Genomic DNA, 16,969 nt, shown 5'->3' on the forward strand with positions numbered 1-16,969 from the left:
TGTGCCAAGATTTACCTAGTTTATCAAATATTTAAAGAGTTTATTCTCTATTATGCAAAACAATAAATAAATAAATAGAAAATTTAATGTATATTAATTTTTCTACAAAATACGTTATTTAAAAGTTAACTCTCTTGAAGATATTAACTAGACTTTGATATGAAAAAGTATTGAGAATTGGAGAAATGCCTGTGAATATTCTGTAAATATTCACAGGCATTTAAGTCAAATCAAACATATAAAATACAAGTTTCTCCTATTTTTGTATAAAATATTTTTTATTAATTACATTATTTTACATAATTACAATCATCTATTTACAAGCATTGTAGTAATATCATGAAATCTCCTCATAAAGTCTAATACTTTTTTCTATATTTGTGAAGCGTGTAGTATTAATTACATGTAAATAATCAGTTATACCTAACATTTTAAAATAGTAAAAATTTTCGAAAATATTTTTTTAAATGCTTCAGAAAAATTCATAAATTTTAACATTTCCCAGGCTGCAAATATTTTTTCATATTTAGTTTCTAAATAAAGAGACACTTATATTTAAATGAATTCTGAAAAAATTGCATATTTAGAAGCACTGAAAATACTTCACTGAACCAGTTCTACTATCTTTTTAAAATTCGCAATCGATAAACACTTCTTAAAATTAATAAATGGGGGCGTTACTTTAAAAAAAATTTTTCGTTCCCCAGGACTCTTATTTCATCTTCATTTCTATAAATACAATACTGATGCGGTAATTAAACTTCTAAAAGTTGTAAATTATCTGGTTGGTGGTAAAGATACCAACTTCAGGTAATAACTTTAAAGACTTTTACCAACTCTTTCTACATACTTGCTTCAACCTAATTTTACCAGGGGTTTTGCCCCAACAGGACCGAAGTAAAAATTATTTCCGAGCTCAACACCAAACATAACTTTACCGCCAGCTGTTAAAACTTTGAAAATTCTGGGCAACAAACTAATGAGTCCTCCAACAGAAGTAATTGGTTTACCAGCTCCGATTTGAATCGCTATTTCCTTCCCTTGCTGTCCTCCTGCATAATTATTCCCTCCCTGATATCCATTACCAATACCTACTCCTCCCCCTGATTGATAACCATTACCAATACCTCCTCCCCCTGATTGATAACCATTACCTAAACCCAACTGAATACCTATACCACCTTCTCGACTTGATGGAACATTTTGTTGGGGTTGGTATTGCTGCACTAAGTTATTTTGGTAATTGAGATCCACAGATCTGGGTTGCTGCAGCTGTTGAAGTTGCTGTATTTGCAATTGCTTGAGTTGATCTTGCTGCTGCTGTTGTTGCTGCTGGAGCAGATGCTGCTGTAGTTGATGTTGTTGTTGTATGGTTAAATATTGCTGTGATGGGGCAGCTTGCTGCGTTTGTTGAGACTGCTGTTGTTGAGATTGCTGAGCAACAGGGTTTCCATTTAAGAAATAGCTCACTAAATCAAACCCACCATCTTGCCTTCGACTTATTGTCTGGTTTGAGTTTAGGTTGTCAATATCTGTAATATTTTCATTTTTTGCTCCTACCTAAGTAAAAACGAAAGGTATAGATATAATTTATTTATAATATTTAAAAAAATTTAAATAATATAATATTTATTTTGTATCAATATTTAAGTATGTAATTTTATTTCATAATTTATAAATATTTAATATTATTTAGCACCGTTCATAAAATGTTAGGTTGTGACCTAAATAATTTGATTATATGCTTACATTGGTGTATGTCTTTGGCGTCGAGATTTGAATGGAGTTTTTACGATTTGTCGCCGACCTTGTTACATTTTTACCTTGGCATATACAATTGCCTAATATTAAGGTCTTATGTTAAAATGGATTTATAAAGCAAAATAACGTGAATAAAGCACAGAAATGAACATATTGGATAATTTTGGTTCTATGAACACGAACCTTCTTCAGTGTCGGAACACAAAAATCATCTTTGTGTTTGAAACTGACAAAGGTTCATGCTTGCGATGAATTCATAATTAAAATCACCAGAGTGTTTTTGTAAATCAAATAATTTTAAGGTATGTAGATAATCTACACGTTATTTCTATACATTTAATAGTTCCTATTTATTATCTATAATGACTGTTGAAGACAAAAAAAACAATAAAAATCAACATAATTGTGTAGAAAATGAAATTTATATTACTTTTCTAAATCTTTGCATTACTCATTTTTAAACTTTGAGTTGAACTATTTGAATTTAAAAATGTATTTATTTACAGTATTTTAAGTACGAAACATAGTGTCAACATTATATCAAATTTGCATGAACTATTATCGTAATTTAAAAACAGTTTAAATAGCCTTTTGTAACTTACGTTTCTACTTATTTTTAAAACAACTTCATTTAAATAAGAATTTAGGCTTACTAAATAAAAGAATTGCTTATCGGGTCGGTATTCTTTTTAAGTCATGATAATGCTTCTCTGCTTAAATCTTGCTTGAAATTTAGCCTATTTACTATTTTTCTGCTTAAGGTTTTCTGTGGAACACTTTTCAGTAATAGTTGACCATTTCTGCATAAACTGTTTAGAGATGAGCTAAATAGCTGTAGCAATGAGCTGCTTAGGGATGAGCTATTTTTCTGCATGAAGCATAAACTGATATTTCTATTGTCTGTCACACTTCTTCATTATAAGCCGAATGATAAGTGAATTTTAACAAAGATATAGTAACTTTTCTAACAGTTAAGGAGATTAGAGTTTTTTATTCGACACTGTAAAAAACTCCGAATCAAATTCCGGAAAAAATATCGGCATAGGGGCTGATACTTTTTACAGTAAAATTTCATTTTCATTTCAATTCTTTTTTTATTGAAAATTAAGAATTTAGGAAAAAAGAATTAAGTATTAAACTGTAACGTCGGCTTAGTTATCCCATACATATTCATATGTTATTCCATTAATGCCATTTATGTAATTTAATTTCATATTGAGTACTAGAACTTTCTATTTCTTCTTAATGGATATAAAAATAATAATTGCAATAAATATTAAATTAATAACTGATATCATTAAGATAAACTCATAACATATAAAGCACATTTGTGTTTTCCATTGTCTATGGTTTTTAAATTAAATCCAATTTTGTTTTTTATTTTCTTTTAAGAATCATCTTAGCAGTTAAAATATTTATAATTGACTAAGTGGCATGAGACACAAGCATAATTGCTATATATTTTACATATTCCCTAGTTTATTTAAGTAAGTAAAAAACTTTATAGCTAAAGAAAATTTATCTCAATTATAAATATTTCAGAGATGTAGTGCCTAACAAATAACATTTGTAATATTCAAATGAAACATGCAGAAAAGTAATTAAATGAGTGACGAAAGAAAAAATATAAATAAAATTTCATAAGGGACTTTTGAAAGTTTATAGTTAAATGGAATATTGAGTTGGAATTACAATAAAAAAATTTAAAATTAACCATAAATGAACACCAGAGAAAGTTAGAATAGAAACCAGAACTTAAAATAGCAAGCGCACAACTTTATTATTTCAGCACACCATTTCATATATAGTTCATTTTTTTTAAACGTATTACTTAATATTATAATATATTTCAAAATTTTGATTTTATGTAACTAAAATCTGATCTCAAATTCCAAAACAATAATATTCTCCTTCTCAACTTTCCATTTATTTTTTCGCGTTATTTTTACCATCGCTATCTCTCTACTCCATACATTTTTCCATGCTCCACATTCTTGGATCAATCACCCAACAGTAATTTTGTCAAGAAATTGGGGATGAAAGACCTTCAAATAACTTTCTTTTCTCTAAAAAGAAATACCTTCTTCCCTTTCTTAACAATCTTGTTTATTATTTTCAATGTCAATGAGGAGCTTGAGTAACATAATGAGTGAAATTATGTTCGTAAATTTGAGCAAACAGAACAGAGATATCAGGAATAACAAGATACCAGGTTATTGAACGAACAAGTAACTTATGTTTCAAATTTTGTTAACTATTTTAATACTTACACGTAGTGTTGCTCTCAAAAAATTACTGGAGAGATTATCAGTTTTATGTCTGCTAATTCATTTTTCTCTGATAAGTTGCCAAATTAAGCGGAAAATTGTCGTTCTTAAAATTTTTTTGTTAGAAAGTGTATTAAGATGAAAATAATTTATTTGTCTGAAAAATTGATAAATTTTCAAATTAAATTGCTACAGTAAAAATTTTTAAGTTAGTGTTTTAAAATAAATTTTTTCAAAACATTATACGCAAAAGGAAATAAAAATTTAATTATGAGAACAGTAAAACAGTCCCTTCAGAATTTTAACCGTGCTAAATGATATACAGAAAACATAAAAAGATTATGTTGAATTAAAAACCTAAATTTTATCTATTTATTTTCAGGGGACTCCTCAATATTTAATTTTATCTTTTCCGAAAGTATGGAGGTTGAATATGACAAATTTATTGAAGTTCAATATGGTCTGAATAATGCCTATAAAATATCGGATGAAACTGAAAATTCTATGTATTATTCACCAAAATATATTTTCATTAATAGTAGCTGGAAATATACGGGAGATAGAGCATAGCTTTTTATAGGGTCCTCATTGACTGGCTAATGGCTATAATTTATCGAATGAATCAAATATTCATATACAGGTTCTATTTTTGCAGATTTGTGGTTAAAAAATATAAGCTACATAGTATAATTATAAACAAATCCTATAATTGCTAAATAATGCAACAAAATAATGATATTTATATTGGTCCAATGAGATGAATGCTAAAATCAGATAAAAACTGATATTGAATCGTATAAGCTCATTTTTATTAGTGTTCTTCATATAATTTTATACATAGGGCAAGCTTAATTACTTGCAATTTGAGAATGGATTACAGGTGTTAGATTTAGATTTGAGAGTGGATTACAGGTGTTAGGTTTAGATTTGAGAATGGATTACAGGTGTGAGACTTAGATTTGAGAATGGATTACAGGTGGGAGATTTAGATTTGACAATGGATAAAAAACATAACCTTGACATAAATTGTGACGACATAATTGAATTAGATGTCCGAAGAATACTTACTTTCGTTTTACTAATTGAGGATTGTGCGCTTGTAGCATCTAATAAGAGGAAACCAACTGAAAAACAATAAATCTTATTTATTTTTATACAAAATATGGCACAGTTAATAAATTTCTGATATTTATTTTTAAATAACATATATGAATGTTGAAGCAAAATTAAATATGAATACTTGAATACATTATTGTTTTATGCAACAGTCATATTAAAAATGGGTAAAATCAATGAAAAATTATGAAAATTCGCCTAATTGCCAACTAGTAGATATTTTCAGTTTAATTAAAGCAATTTAGTTAGCTTAGCCTTTGCCATAAGCTTAAACCTTTTGGAAGCAGTTTGAAACAGCAGTCTAATTTGAATAATTTGATCGAATAATTATGATTAAGAAGAAAATAAAGTTAAAGCGTAGTTAAAAAATATTTTAAAGCGTTCATTAAATAATTTATTATCAAGATACAAAAGTAACTAAATTTACAGTTTCTCCATTTTTTCAACAAAAACTATATTTAAACTACGTTTAATGTTTAATTAAGGTTTAGGGGAGAATTTCAGGTCTGAAGCGGACTCGAGCAAATGTCTCAAAATCTTTTACTTCTTATTTCGAAATGTTTGAAAGCTTAATTTGGATGATGACATACTTAATGACTTAATGAACAACATTGTATTTTTATTTGCTACATTTACCATTTATGTCAAATTTATTTGCTTGCCAGCTATGGCGCAAAGCAAAATTTACTTTGAAATGTTATCATGATAGAGATAGTGAAAACCACAAGCCAACTCGAAATATGATGTTTTTAATTTTCATTGAAGTTTGTAAAAATAAAATCAAACTTTGAAATACTTTAAGTTTTATGCGTACAAAACTGCTTAATTAGCCGATCAACACAGATTGCCATTGTATTGTACTTTAAGATTTTGGTATAAACTTTGTTATAATCTCTGCTATTAATTTTACGTATTTTTGGTTATCGCCTTCTGAAATACGTTTTAATTTTTCAGCTAATTTACTGTTACTAAATAAATTTAAATATAAATGTATGTAGTCAAATAAAAGTTTTTTTTCTCGCTGTTTCTTTCAGACTTTTAATCTTATGCTAGAATTTCCATTGTAACAGATTCGAATCCTGGCTGAACAGTTTATATTCTTATGACAGTTTTAGAAAATTCATTAAAAAAATGAATGAAGACATAAATGTACTGTTCGATACTTTTAATTCTGGAAACTCGAAAATCAGTTCTAGATTTCTGGAGATAAAAAAAATTTCCTTTAATAATACATAAAAAAAATTATTGGTCAAAGTAAAAGAAATGAGAAACTATTCGCGAAAAAGCATTAACAACTAGAATTTATAAATAGAAATCGAGCTAAATTCATGAATAAAAATGACTTTCTAACCCAGTTGAATTTTAACTCTCTAATTTATGTAGTGGCCCGCATGGTATTTTTTACAAACTTCCCAATTACCTTCTCTAACTAAATACTAAGTTTTCATTTTTTCAGTACATTTTCCTACACACTGCCGTATTTACAAGTCTTCTAGTTATTACGCAGTAAAACAAAATGTAGCGTAACAAATATATAACGTAATAAAGCAAATGTAGATCACTTTAAGCAGTAATGTTAACGGTTACACTGAGGAAAAAAATCTGGTAATATTACTGTACTGAATGATAATGATATTTCTGTAAAAAAAAAGTATAACTTTGTTTATTAAACCAAACTAAACAGTATTTAAACCATTCATTTACTTATTTTTCTGTTCATATCATAAAAGTTTATCGGAAATTCTGGTATTCAAAATTATAGTACCTATTACCACGCATTTAGTAAGAAATACAAAACAGAAAAGTAAATTTAATCGAAGAATCGGTTCTTATGCTGGGTTTTAAGGTATCATTATAAAATTAGCAAAATTTTACTACAAGTTTTATCACACATTATAAAACCATATTTTATTCCAAAATCATGTTTAATAAAATCATAGTTTATTTACGAAAACCATTACCAAAGTGCTTCGATAAAAATTACGGCGCTTTTTGTTCTCATTGAGCCAAAAATAGGGAAATATTTACCATATTCTTGTAGTTTTGACCATACTTTTTTTTCAATCTACATTTTTTTTTAAAATGGAGAGAAAAATATAGTCTCAATTACAATCAAAACGTTAGTCTCGGTGATATTTATATTGAAGATAATTATTTCTTTCAATGAAATAATATAATTTTTTCTTATTTCTTCTAAAATTGTATTTATTTTTAATAAAATTATTTAAAACAAAAATATAAATATTATTGTTTGTATATAGACTTATTTTTATGAATCCAAGTCTTTTAATTGTTAATAAAATTATTTAAAATAATAAATTTCCATAAAACTTCAAATATATTGAGATATTTACTTAAATTCCTTATATTTTTAACAGATCTTCTTATCTTGATGACCTTTCCTTCAGTTCAATTAAAAATTTTAAACTAACTTAGATTATTATAATTTCGATAATGTTTGTAACAAACAGTTTAAGAAATTTCTATAAGGGTCTTATCTAAACTTTTTCACCAACAAAAGTTAAAATAGAATAAATGGCTTTAAGGAACTAAAATTATCTATATTTATTTCCAATTCGATTTCATGTTTCCAAAAACTAAACAAAGTATTTAAAAATATTAAACTTGTATTATTATGTATAGTAAAAATAGTCCGAAAATCAATAAATTAAACGCATAATCTTTACCAAGATAAATTTGTTCAGAGCGAACTGCAAGATAAATTTGTAGTTGCGGAAAATAAATTGTTTATTTTTTCTACTCAAATATGCATAGAATTATATCGCGTGCATGTATTAAGTGATATACTTGATGTTATGAATTTTTAACTGATAGTAATGAATGTGTTATTAATTGAATTCTCTACATTGTGGCCTCAATCGTCTGCTTAGTTTTTATTAAAGTTTTGTATTTTGAATGCATTTAAATTTTGATTGTTCATTTCAAATTCGATTACCAACAATAAAGATTACATATTTCATTTCCCAAAGAATAAAATATTTTAAAACCTAAAAATTTCTTCATAATATTAGTATGATCCTCAATCATGACTATTTTATGACAAAAGTATATTCAAATTTTTGTTAACGTGGTATTTATTTTTAAATCACTAAAATTGATGATCAATAATCAGCTTATACTTGCGCACTGGTAATTTAATGGAAAATGCAATTTTTTTTAAGCCTCGACTTTTTATAAAATTTGTGCTTTCAAATGTAATAATTCAAAATTTTTTTTCTATTAATCAGTCATTTTATTAAAATAATTGCCTTTAAATTAATCAGAGGTTCTAAGAAAAGGCCGGGAAAAATCTTATAAAGTTAATAAACAATTTTATTTTAAAACTAAGTTAAAATATTTATAAAAATACCCAGTAAATAATTTATTTGAACGTTTTCACACGATTGTTTTTCATAGAGTATAATGGAAAGAAAAGATCAACTTACTTTAAATATATCTGTATTTCCATAAAAAAAATTTATCAATTTTACAAAAGCCATTATTTAATTAATAATATTCCTTATGCTAAGCATTTGCTTTATGGGTTTCAGTTGCACTTATATTTATAATATAACGACGTTTATTAACTTGAAAAAAGTTATAAAATGTTTAAGAATCAGCAAATAATCAACGAACAACTAAAGTCATCAATAAATTAATGTTCCATTAATCTAAAAAAAATTGTAAAAAAAAATTAAATATCAGATTAAATTTCATGTTAAAAAAGCTCTTAATCTCATAAAAAATATACCAGATTAATAAGCTGACACTCATATAAATCAATATAAAACAATAACTTTCACTTCAACCGTAACGAAAGCTGAAAAACTTACCACAGACCATAATACACAATGCCTTCATGTTTAACCAATTGAAATCCATCGTATCTTGTGATGCTACACTACTGATCCACATGAGGTTCTATGAGGAAATGTATTTGCTCTATTTACTTATTATATATGAATGTTTGTCACGTGGGCATACGTTTTCTCTGATTGGTCCAGATCTTCTATCTGGCGGGAACAATAGAGTGAATTAGCCGGCGAACGTTTTTTTGTTTTTCTGTTCTTTGTGAACCCGTGGTTGTTGTCGATTCCTAAGATCCACCAAGAATTGTCTGCAAATGAATAATTAACTTCACCAAAAACTAGGTTTCCTTGTATAATGGTCGAAAATGATATAGACTTATCAGGAAAAAGAATGGACCTAGAACAAAATATTTTTCTTCAGACGTTAGAAAATTGTTTTGATAATTTAGGCGACTTCCGAATGCATTTTGCCATTCAGTTCCGCCAAGCAACCACAGGCAATCATTAAATTATTTCTCCTCCGTGATTTACTTTCACTCTTTTTTTTCTCATTGCGTGCAAGATAAGAGATTTTATAGCTTAAAGATGACCAATCGAATCATGGTTCAGTTATTTATAAGCAGTAAATAGAATTAAACACATTTAGATAGACTATCTAATAGATAATAGCAAGCAGTCATAATTTTGTTTGCGCGTTGACTTTATCTCAATTAAGCGAAATATGTTAGTGTGTATAAGGAAATATTCGACTTTTACTACCATTTTGAATTTATAATTATTGTTTACAGGTATGGAAAAACAGTATCTGATTGTTAGATATTAATTAGTGATACTGCGCACCAGAATCGGAATGATCTTAAATTTATACATAAACAATATCTTAGGTTTTAATAACACTACCACTTTAGTTGTAATCATATTCACTATAGAACATTTTTAGTTAGACAGACAGGAAAGAAATATTTTTCGCAGTAATAGCCTTCTTGGTAATTACAGTTCTTAAAATGAAGAGAGGTAGTCTGAAAATAAAAATTTTATCAGCAAAACTACTTTTTAATAAAATTAATAAATTCATTCAATATAAAACTTTTCTTATAACAAAGATCTATCACCTAAATTTATTTTCCACTAAAAATATATACTTTTATAAATATATTATTAATAATTACATAATTTTGAATTGAATGGCAATTGTTGCGTTTTCTTATAGACAATAAATTTTTGTTTCTTTTTTCTTACTCATTTTACGGAGACATTGAGTTATTTTAATGCGTCTGCATTATTTTTATTTTCTTCAATTTTTATTTCAAGCAAAATTAATACTTAATTCTTCCTTTACTTCAGTGAATGCAAAGATCCGATAAAATGAATAATATTCAAACATTACACGCATTAGAACTCGCATTTTAATATTTAGACAAAGAGAAATATAGTGTCTCTCTTTTTATTAGCTATTTGCTAATAGGTTATTTTTTAATTTAGATACTTATTTGAGACACTAATATGTGCATTGGATTTTAGCTCTGAAGATTTTTTTTTCAAAAATGTTAAAAATAATTATTAATGTTTTTTTCGCTGAATGTTTGATTTTATTTAATTTCCTGTATGCTTAATTTTCCAAATATTAATTGTTTTTTTTTCAGTGTTTTAATTTAATTTCTTTTATAATACTGTAAATAATTTAAAATGATTTCAAGTTTATAAAATTAATTAAACTGCCTTTCAATATTGATATTTGATTAAAATCTGCCTAACCATTTGCACTTATTGAACACAAATCTGTAAATTGAGTAAAAAAAGATGTCAAACTTAATAATTCTTTTTCTAATGATCAATGTTTTCCGAACTGAAACCCACTCTTTGTGACTCAAAGTGATAAACTTCAAATGTGCAAATAAGCAAGGATTGGGTTACGAAAGCAGACAATTAATCAATATGTAAGTAAAAAATATTTTGTAACAATCTATCTATTCCTGAAATATCCTTGTGTAGATTGTAAATGTAGGGTAAATAACCAGTGAAGGAACACTTCAGCTTCGACCCTTTTAAAAAAATCATATAAATTTCAAAATTCGTAATTTTAGTTAAATGACAGTGTCAACATATTTGTTACTAATTGCAAATTATGAAAAAAAAATGTAGAGAACTTACATAATATTGTTTTAAAGTTTTGGAGGTTCAAATAACAAGTAGTAAGAAGACCAAGTGAAGGAACAGCTCTTACCAGTGAATGTACACCCAGTAAAGGAACACTTAATTTTGGTTATTTTTTAATGATCTTTATGAATTTATTAGCCATACAAATATTTAAAAACAAGCCTATTCTTGAAATTGTAACCTATAAATACTTGAAAAATCATGGAAAATCTTGGAAAATTTTTTGTAATCATGAATTGAAAATTAAAGTGTCAACATATTAACACAAACTGTTCATTCACTGGGAAATCCATGCCCATTGAAGGAACATGCTTGTTCCCTCACTGATTAGAAGTTGTTTTTCGTATTTTTAACATACTTTAGATGCGGAACATCACTAAAGATACAAGAAAATTAAAGTTTATCTCTTATTTTCATTAACTTAGAAAAAAATCCAGTAACGGAACACTTGTTCCTTCACTGATTTCTCATCGTTTGGTGATCCAGTGAATAAACACCCCATTATCTCAGTACTTTATTTTGCTATGATGCTGGAAAAAAACGTAACTTCAGTAACTATATTTTGAATTTTCTTTTTCACAGTGAGAAAAATAAAACTATTACATGCAATTAATTCCACTTCAAACATATAAATACAAACACTCACGATCAAATAACTAATCTTGACATCGATAGGAAGACAGCAACTACTCTCATCAGACTAAGAACAAAACATCATAAAAACATGAAAATTTCTACAGATGGGACTAGAAAATATCAAAACTGTGGCAACTGTCTTAATGTGGAACTGACACCATATCATGTTTTTAACTGCCCTGCAGTCGCTGCAGGCCTTCACCTCCTAAACTACCCAACAGAAGAGGATTTGTATTCTTTTAATGCCATAGAAATAACAAAAACTATTTAAGCACACCATGAAATATGATTCAATAGAGGATACGACACCAACCAACCAACTCACCTTATAATTTTTTCAAAGAAACAAGGTGCTGCAGAGATAAGAACAAATTCAAAAAAATTTTCAGAGAAGTCTATTTGACCAGGTAATCCAAAACATTGCTAGATGACTTCCTATTGCTTGGCAGTAAAGCTATTGTTACCTATCACTCTAAAGAAAAACTTTCAAATTCTTATTTTTAATCAATATATATGAAATGTTCCTTCACTGGGTAGTGTTCCTTCACTGGTTAGTTTACCCTACTAAAATATTTTTAAGCTTTTATAAAAACATAAACACATAACAAACTACAACGCCTTATTTCTCAACATACATGGGGTAAAATTGCATAAAATATTTTTAAGAAAATATTGTCCTTTTAACTGTTTTACTGAAAACCTTTAATAAAAAGTATTTCAGTAAATAAAATATCAATAACATTTTATTCCGATGTCAGGGTTTAAAACACTAACTAAGCATTAACAGTGAATAACATATATCTGAGGATATATCTTTGCATCTTTTCTCTGCGGGAACATTGTTTTTGTAAATATATATAAAATTTTTTATTTATTTAATTAATTTTCTTAAGTGCTTTTTTTTTCCTTTTTTATATATATTGGAGAATAATTCATATTAAAATTTAAAATAAATTTTAAGTTTGAAGGACTCACTTGAATGCACATGGAAAAAAGTTCCGGTAAATTACTATACTATGAAACAATGACATTTCAAGTAAAAAAAAATTTTATTTCTGATTAATAAAAACGAACTATATGTATTTAAGCCATGCATTTGGTAACGATTTATTGTAAATTTTAGTATTAAAATTTATAGTTCTTATTACCATGCATTTAGTAAAAAAAACACAAAACTGGAAAGTAAATTTATCCAAACAGATAATATTAGTACCATGCTCAAAAGTATCATGATAAAGCTACCAAATTTTACCGCATTTAGTAAATATTATCGTATATTTTAAGATTTTATTCAATTGTTATAATCTTAGCAAAATCCTTAGCAATACTTACAGAGCTATATATAGTGTTCCCCTAGAGCCAGAAATACGGGAAAATTTTACCATATCCTGGTTAGTTTGACCATGCATTTTTTTCTCAGTGCATGTAGTGAAATAATAATAATTGGAAAAAATTCAATACAAAACTTTTGTTAATATATTTTGCGTTTTAATAAATGAACATTTCATAAATAACAAGTCATAAACGTTTTATTTTTGATTAAAAATATATCTGCCCAATGTTTAAATGTAAGTGTAATGTGAAATGTTACAAATAAGAAATATTTTTATATTTGGACTTTATTTTTAAATTAAAATTACATTTTAATGCATTTATTATAAAGTAAGTATAGAAATTGGCGGAAATTAAATCTTAGACGGAACAAGATTCCACCACTAATTTTAAATGCCACATGTCTTCATATGTTTTTAAATGTGCATGCACATTCCTTGAAAATTAAATTAAGAAAAAAAAATAATTGATAGCTATTCATTTTTATGGGTTTGCCAAAATTCAAAATTTGAAAAATAGCAGTTTCATCGTCAGCAGTTTTAAAAACTTTAGTTAAAGATTTGCCCGTAAGATGGAGCTGCTAACGGTTCGTAGGGTTTTTTCCTTACTGAATCATATAAAAATAATTTGACTCCTTACCACTTGTTTCCTCTTTTTGTTCGACGCTGCTTACATGATTTTTTTTCACGTGTGGCTGAGCAATTTGATATTTCCCACAGTCATTCATCAGAATATATTATTCATAGTCTTCAGTCATAACAAGAATTTATTCACTTCAGAATTTATTACATCTTTAATGAATCTCGGAATAGTTTTAAATAAATTATTTTTTTTTTCGAGACTGGCAGAAGTTCAAAACCGGAAGTCGGATGTATTTTTAATTAATATGACTAGAAATTTCACATGGCTATTATATAACTTATTTAACCATTTTATAATTGAACAATTGAAAAGCTATTGTTCTAAAGAAAAGTGAATACATTTTTCATTTAAATAAGATTCATATTTAATTTATTACGAAACGAAACCAAAATACACCATAGAAAGTTTTGTGCTAATTTACGAAAGAACTCTTATTTCATAAATTGTTTTTGTTTTATAATAATTTCATTATTGCCTTCCCTTTTCCTTCGATTGTCAATATTTACTTTTCATAAGAATTTTTAAATATTATTAATTTAAAAAACATGTAAAGATGCTTTAAAATAATGAAGATTATTGGGTTAAAAAAGCTAATTATTATTATAAGTGTTCCGCCCATATCTTACAAAAAATGGTGCTTAGAGAATTTAGCTTCAAAAACATTTTGACAAGTCTATATGATAATAAAAATAATAATTTGGAAAATTGATCCAAAATCAAATTTTCTCATGATGCATCGACTAGTGACTGCATAATTTTAGACACTATACAACAAAAAAGCGAAAGCGAATTCATCTTTTAATAAAAATGACACTAAACTAAATTTTTATTGATATTTTGGATCAATTTCACTACACGTAACACAAAGAAAGTGTATCTTATTTTAAAATTTTAAACTAACTTTACGTTCTTAAAAATCACCAAGAGAATTTAAAATTCTGACCTAATGATCAAAGTTTCGACCTAATGATTGAATTTTCTCGTAATTTGACAAGCAATTTTAACGGTTCGGTGGTAGGCCCTGAATATACGAAGTATTTGATACAATATTTTATAACTCACCAAATCAGATACTAATACGTTCTTTCTCTGAATAGACATACCTTTCTTTTCGGATGATTCAAGAATTTGAGCCTCATAACATGTTTCAATTTGAAAAATATCTTCCCGGCAATGTAGCCAAAGCTCTTGAATATTAGATCTTACTACGATAATTTTTGTCCTTGTCTTTTTCCTCGTCTCAAAGACTATTTTTGTCTTTGTCTTTGTAAATATTTTTGCGAATTAAAATAGTCTTCCAGATAATCGACAATATCTCTTTTATCTAAAATAATTTTGTGCAAGGTACATTCAGCATTTTTTTATTTAAATTAAAGAGAGTGAGATATACAAATTTTTACATCATTTAAAATGACAAAATCAAAACCTCACTTGAAATCGATTGGATATAGTTTTCAACATTAAAATTCCAGAAAATTCGTATTTTTAAATTTTATTAACTATCTTCGTTAATGAGACTACTATAAATGGGTAGTATTTCTTAAGGACTCACAAAGTTATATCCTATTATGATAGCAATTGATTTTTCAATTAATAGTTGCTGGATTAGCGGAATGGTGACACGAGTTTAATGGTGCTATCAGGGATGTCTGTAATTGGAGTAAGTTGTTGAACTTTTTTTTCTGTTAATAATACTTCATTGTGTCTAATTTTACTGGCAAAATGGTTCATTATTTCTAGTTCATGATTAGTATCATACTTATTTGCTGTTGAGCTATTTGATCCGAATGCTAAGGTGTAATTGAAATTATTAGGTTAGATACTAGACTATATTTTCAAAAATATTAAGTTGAGTATTATAGGCTTAAAGCAGGTCAAACTAAGAAGTTACGTGCTAATTTTTTATGTAATAGAAATATGAGACAATAAAAGAGTGTGATAGTTAGCTAATTTTTCAAATTGCTCTTTAAAGTTTTTGCTCTTCAGAAAAAAGAGATTTGAAAATCAAATTCGAATACGAAAAGTAATGCACACAGCTTAATATAAAATAATTCGAAAAAACTTCTGATTGGTAATAATCACTAACGAAAAAGTATCGTAAAAATTTAGCGAACCTTGGAGGTATCACCTTGCTGATCAGTATCCAATAGAAATTCATAGTAATGATAAATATACAGTTCATATTTCATCTGTAGAGCTAACAGCATTAATATAGAAACTAAAACTAAATTTCTGAATTATAATACCAAGACATTCCAATCATTAAATCCTTAAGATATTCGAATCATTAAATTATTAATATTTGATGCTAAATTATTAATCATTATAAATATTTGGGAATCAAAGACATGATTCGTGTTTTATAATTACGAATTATTCTTTCTGATAATTAAGTTTTTTAAAAATTTTAAATATTTAAAAATCATAAAAATAAATCTTGATCAGCCGAAAATTTTTTATAATACAAAATTATAAATATGTTTAAAAATTTTATTTTATATTTAAAAATTTAATAATCTGTTCTAAATCAAATGTTTACATAGTAATAAGACTAGCTGAAAATCAGTCAAAATTGGGTTTCAAAAAACTCTCAGGAAAATCGATTTGATGTTGAACCATGACAACCGTACCTTTATCCATAATATTTGTACCTTGAGTCAGTCTATAGAACAAAATTGCTTTTTTCTTAATAAGGTTTTATGGTGAGCGCTTTATTCTTCTGCAAATTGAACTATGTTATCGTATAATGAAGACGAACTAATTTTTACAATAATACTGTTCAACACCGTATAAAGGCTACAGAAAATTCCAAAGATATTATAGTTCGATATTAACCAAACCTTCTAACAATGTATGATATAAAACATGACTTCAAATAGCAACATACCAGAATCTAAATCTTCTCGAAGTGTACTTACTCAAAATTTAAATCTGAACCACTGCGAGCAGAATTTAAATTGCCCATAAAAATTTCGACTTAACAAATTTTTGACTTAACAGACTAACAGACGCAGGAATAAAAATGATAGAATAATATAATGTAATATTTAGGGTTTTATTTTTGTCAGATTTAAAACGATGAACCTTGGGTAACCACCGCACATTTATTACCACCGAAACTCTTCTTTTCCCCAAGCTTTCAAAGTGAGTATTCGATGATATTCGTTTTAGATTTTTCCCAAAAATAGCGCTTTAATCCACCCTAAAAATATGGTTTTTTAAATTGTAATTTATTTGAATATTATAAGG

The 16,969-nt window shown here is 26.8% G+C and overlaps 1 protein-coding gene across 1 annotated transcript; it reads right to left on the reverse strand.

Moving 5' to 3' along the window:
- Positions 1–257: 257 nt before the first annotated feature.
- On the reverse strand, positions 258–9,142 carry LOC107441398 (uncharacterized). The gene is made up of 3 exons (XM_016054637.4): positions 8,978–9,142; positions 5,097–5,152; positions 258–1,560 (listed from the first exon to the last, which is right to left on the reverse strand). Exons 1-3 carry the CDS (start codon positions 9,057–9,059, stop codon positions 856–858), a joined length of 843 nt encoding a protein of 280 aa, XP_015910123.2. The 5' UTR covers positions 9,060–9,142; the 3' UTR covers positions 258–855.
- Positions 9,143–16,969: the final 7,827 nt, after the last annotated feature.

Source organism: Parasteatoda tepidariorum, chromosome 8, assembly GCF_043381705.1.
Source record: "Parasteatoda tepidariorum isolate YZ-2023 chromosome 8, CAS_Ptep_4.0, whole genome shotgun sequence".
Classification (NCBI taxonomy): Eukaryota; Metazoa; Arthropoda; class Arachnida; order Araneae; family Theridiidae; genus Parasteatoda; species Parasteatoda tepidariorum.

Bases quoted from the DNA above. Each gene is read 5' to 3' on its own strand.
- LOC107441398 (XM_016054637.4), bottom strand. From the start codon at position 9,059: ATGTGGATCAGTAGTGTAGCATCACAAGATACGATGGATTTCAATTGG. The intron at 5,153-8,977 runs GTAAGTTTTTCA...ATTGTTTTTCAG, and splicing joins ATTGTGTATTATGGTCTGTG to TTGGTTTCCTCTTATTAGAT. The intron at 1,561-5,096 runs GTAAGTATTCTT...GTTTTTACTTAG, and splicing joins CCTCAATTAGTAAAACGAAA to GTAGGAGCAAAAAATGAAAA.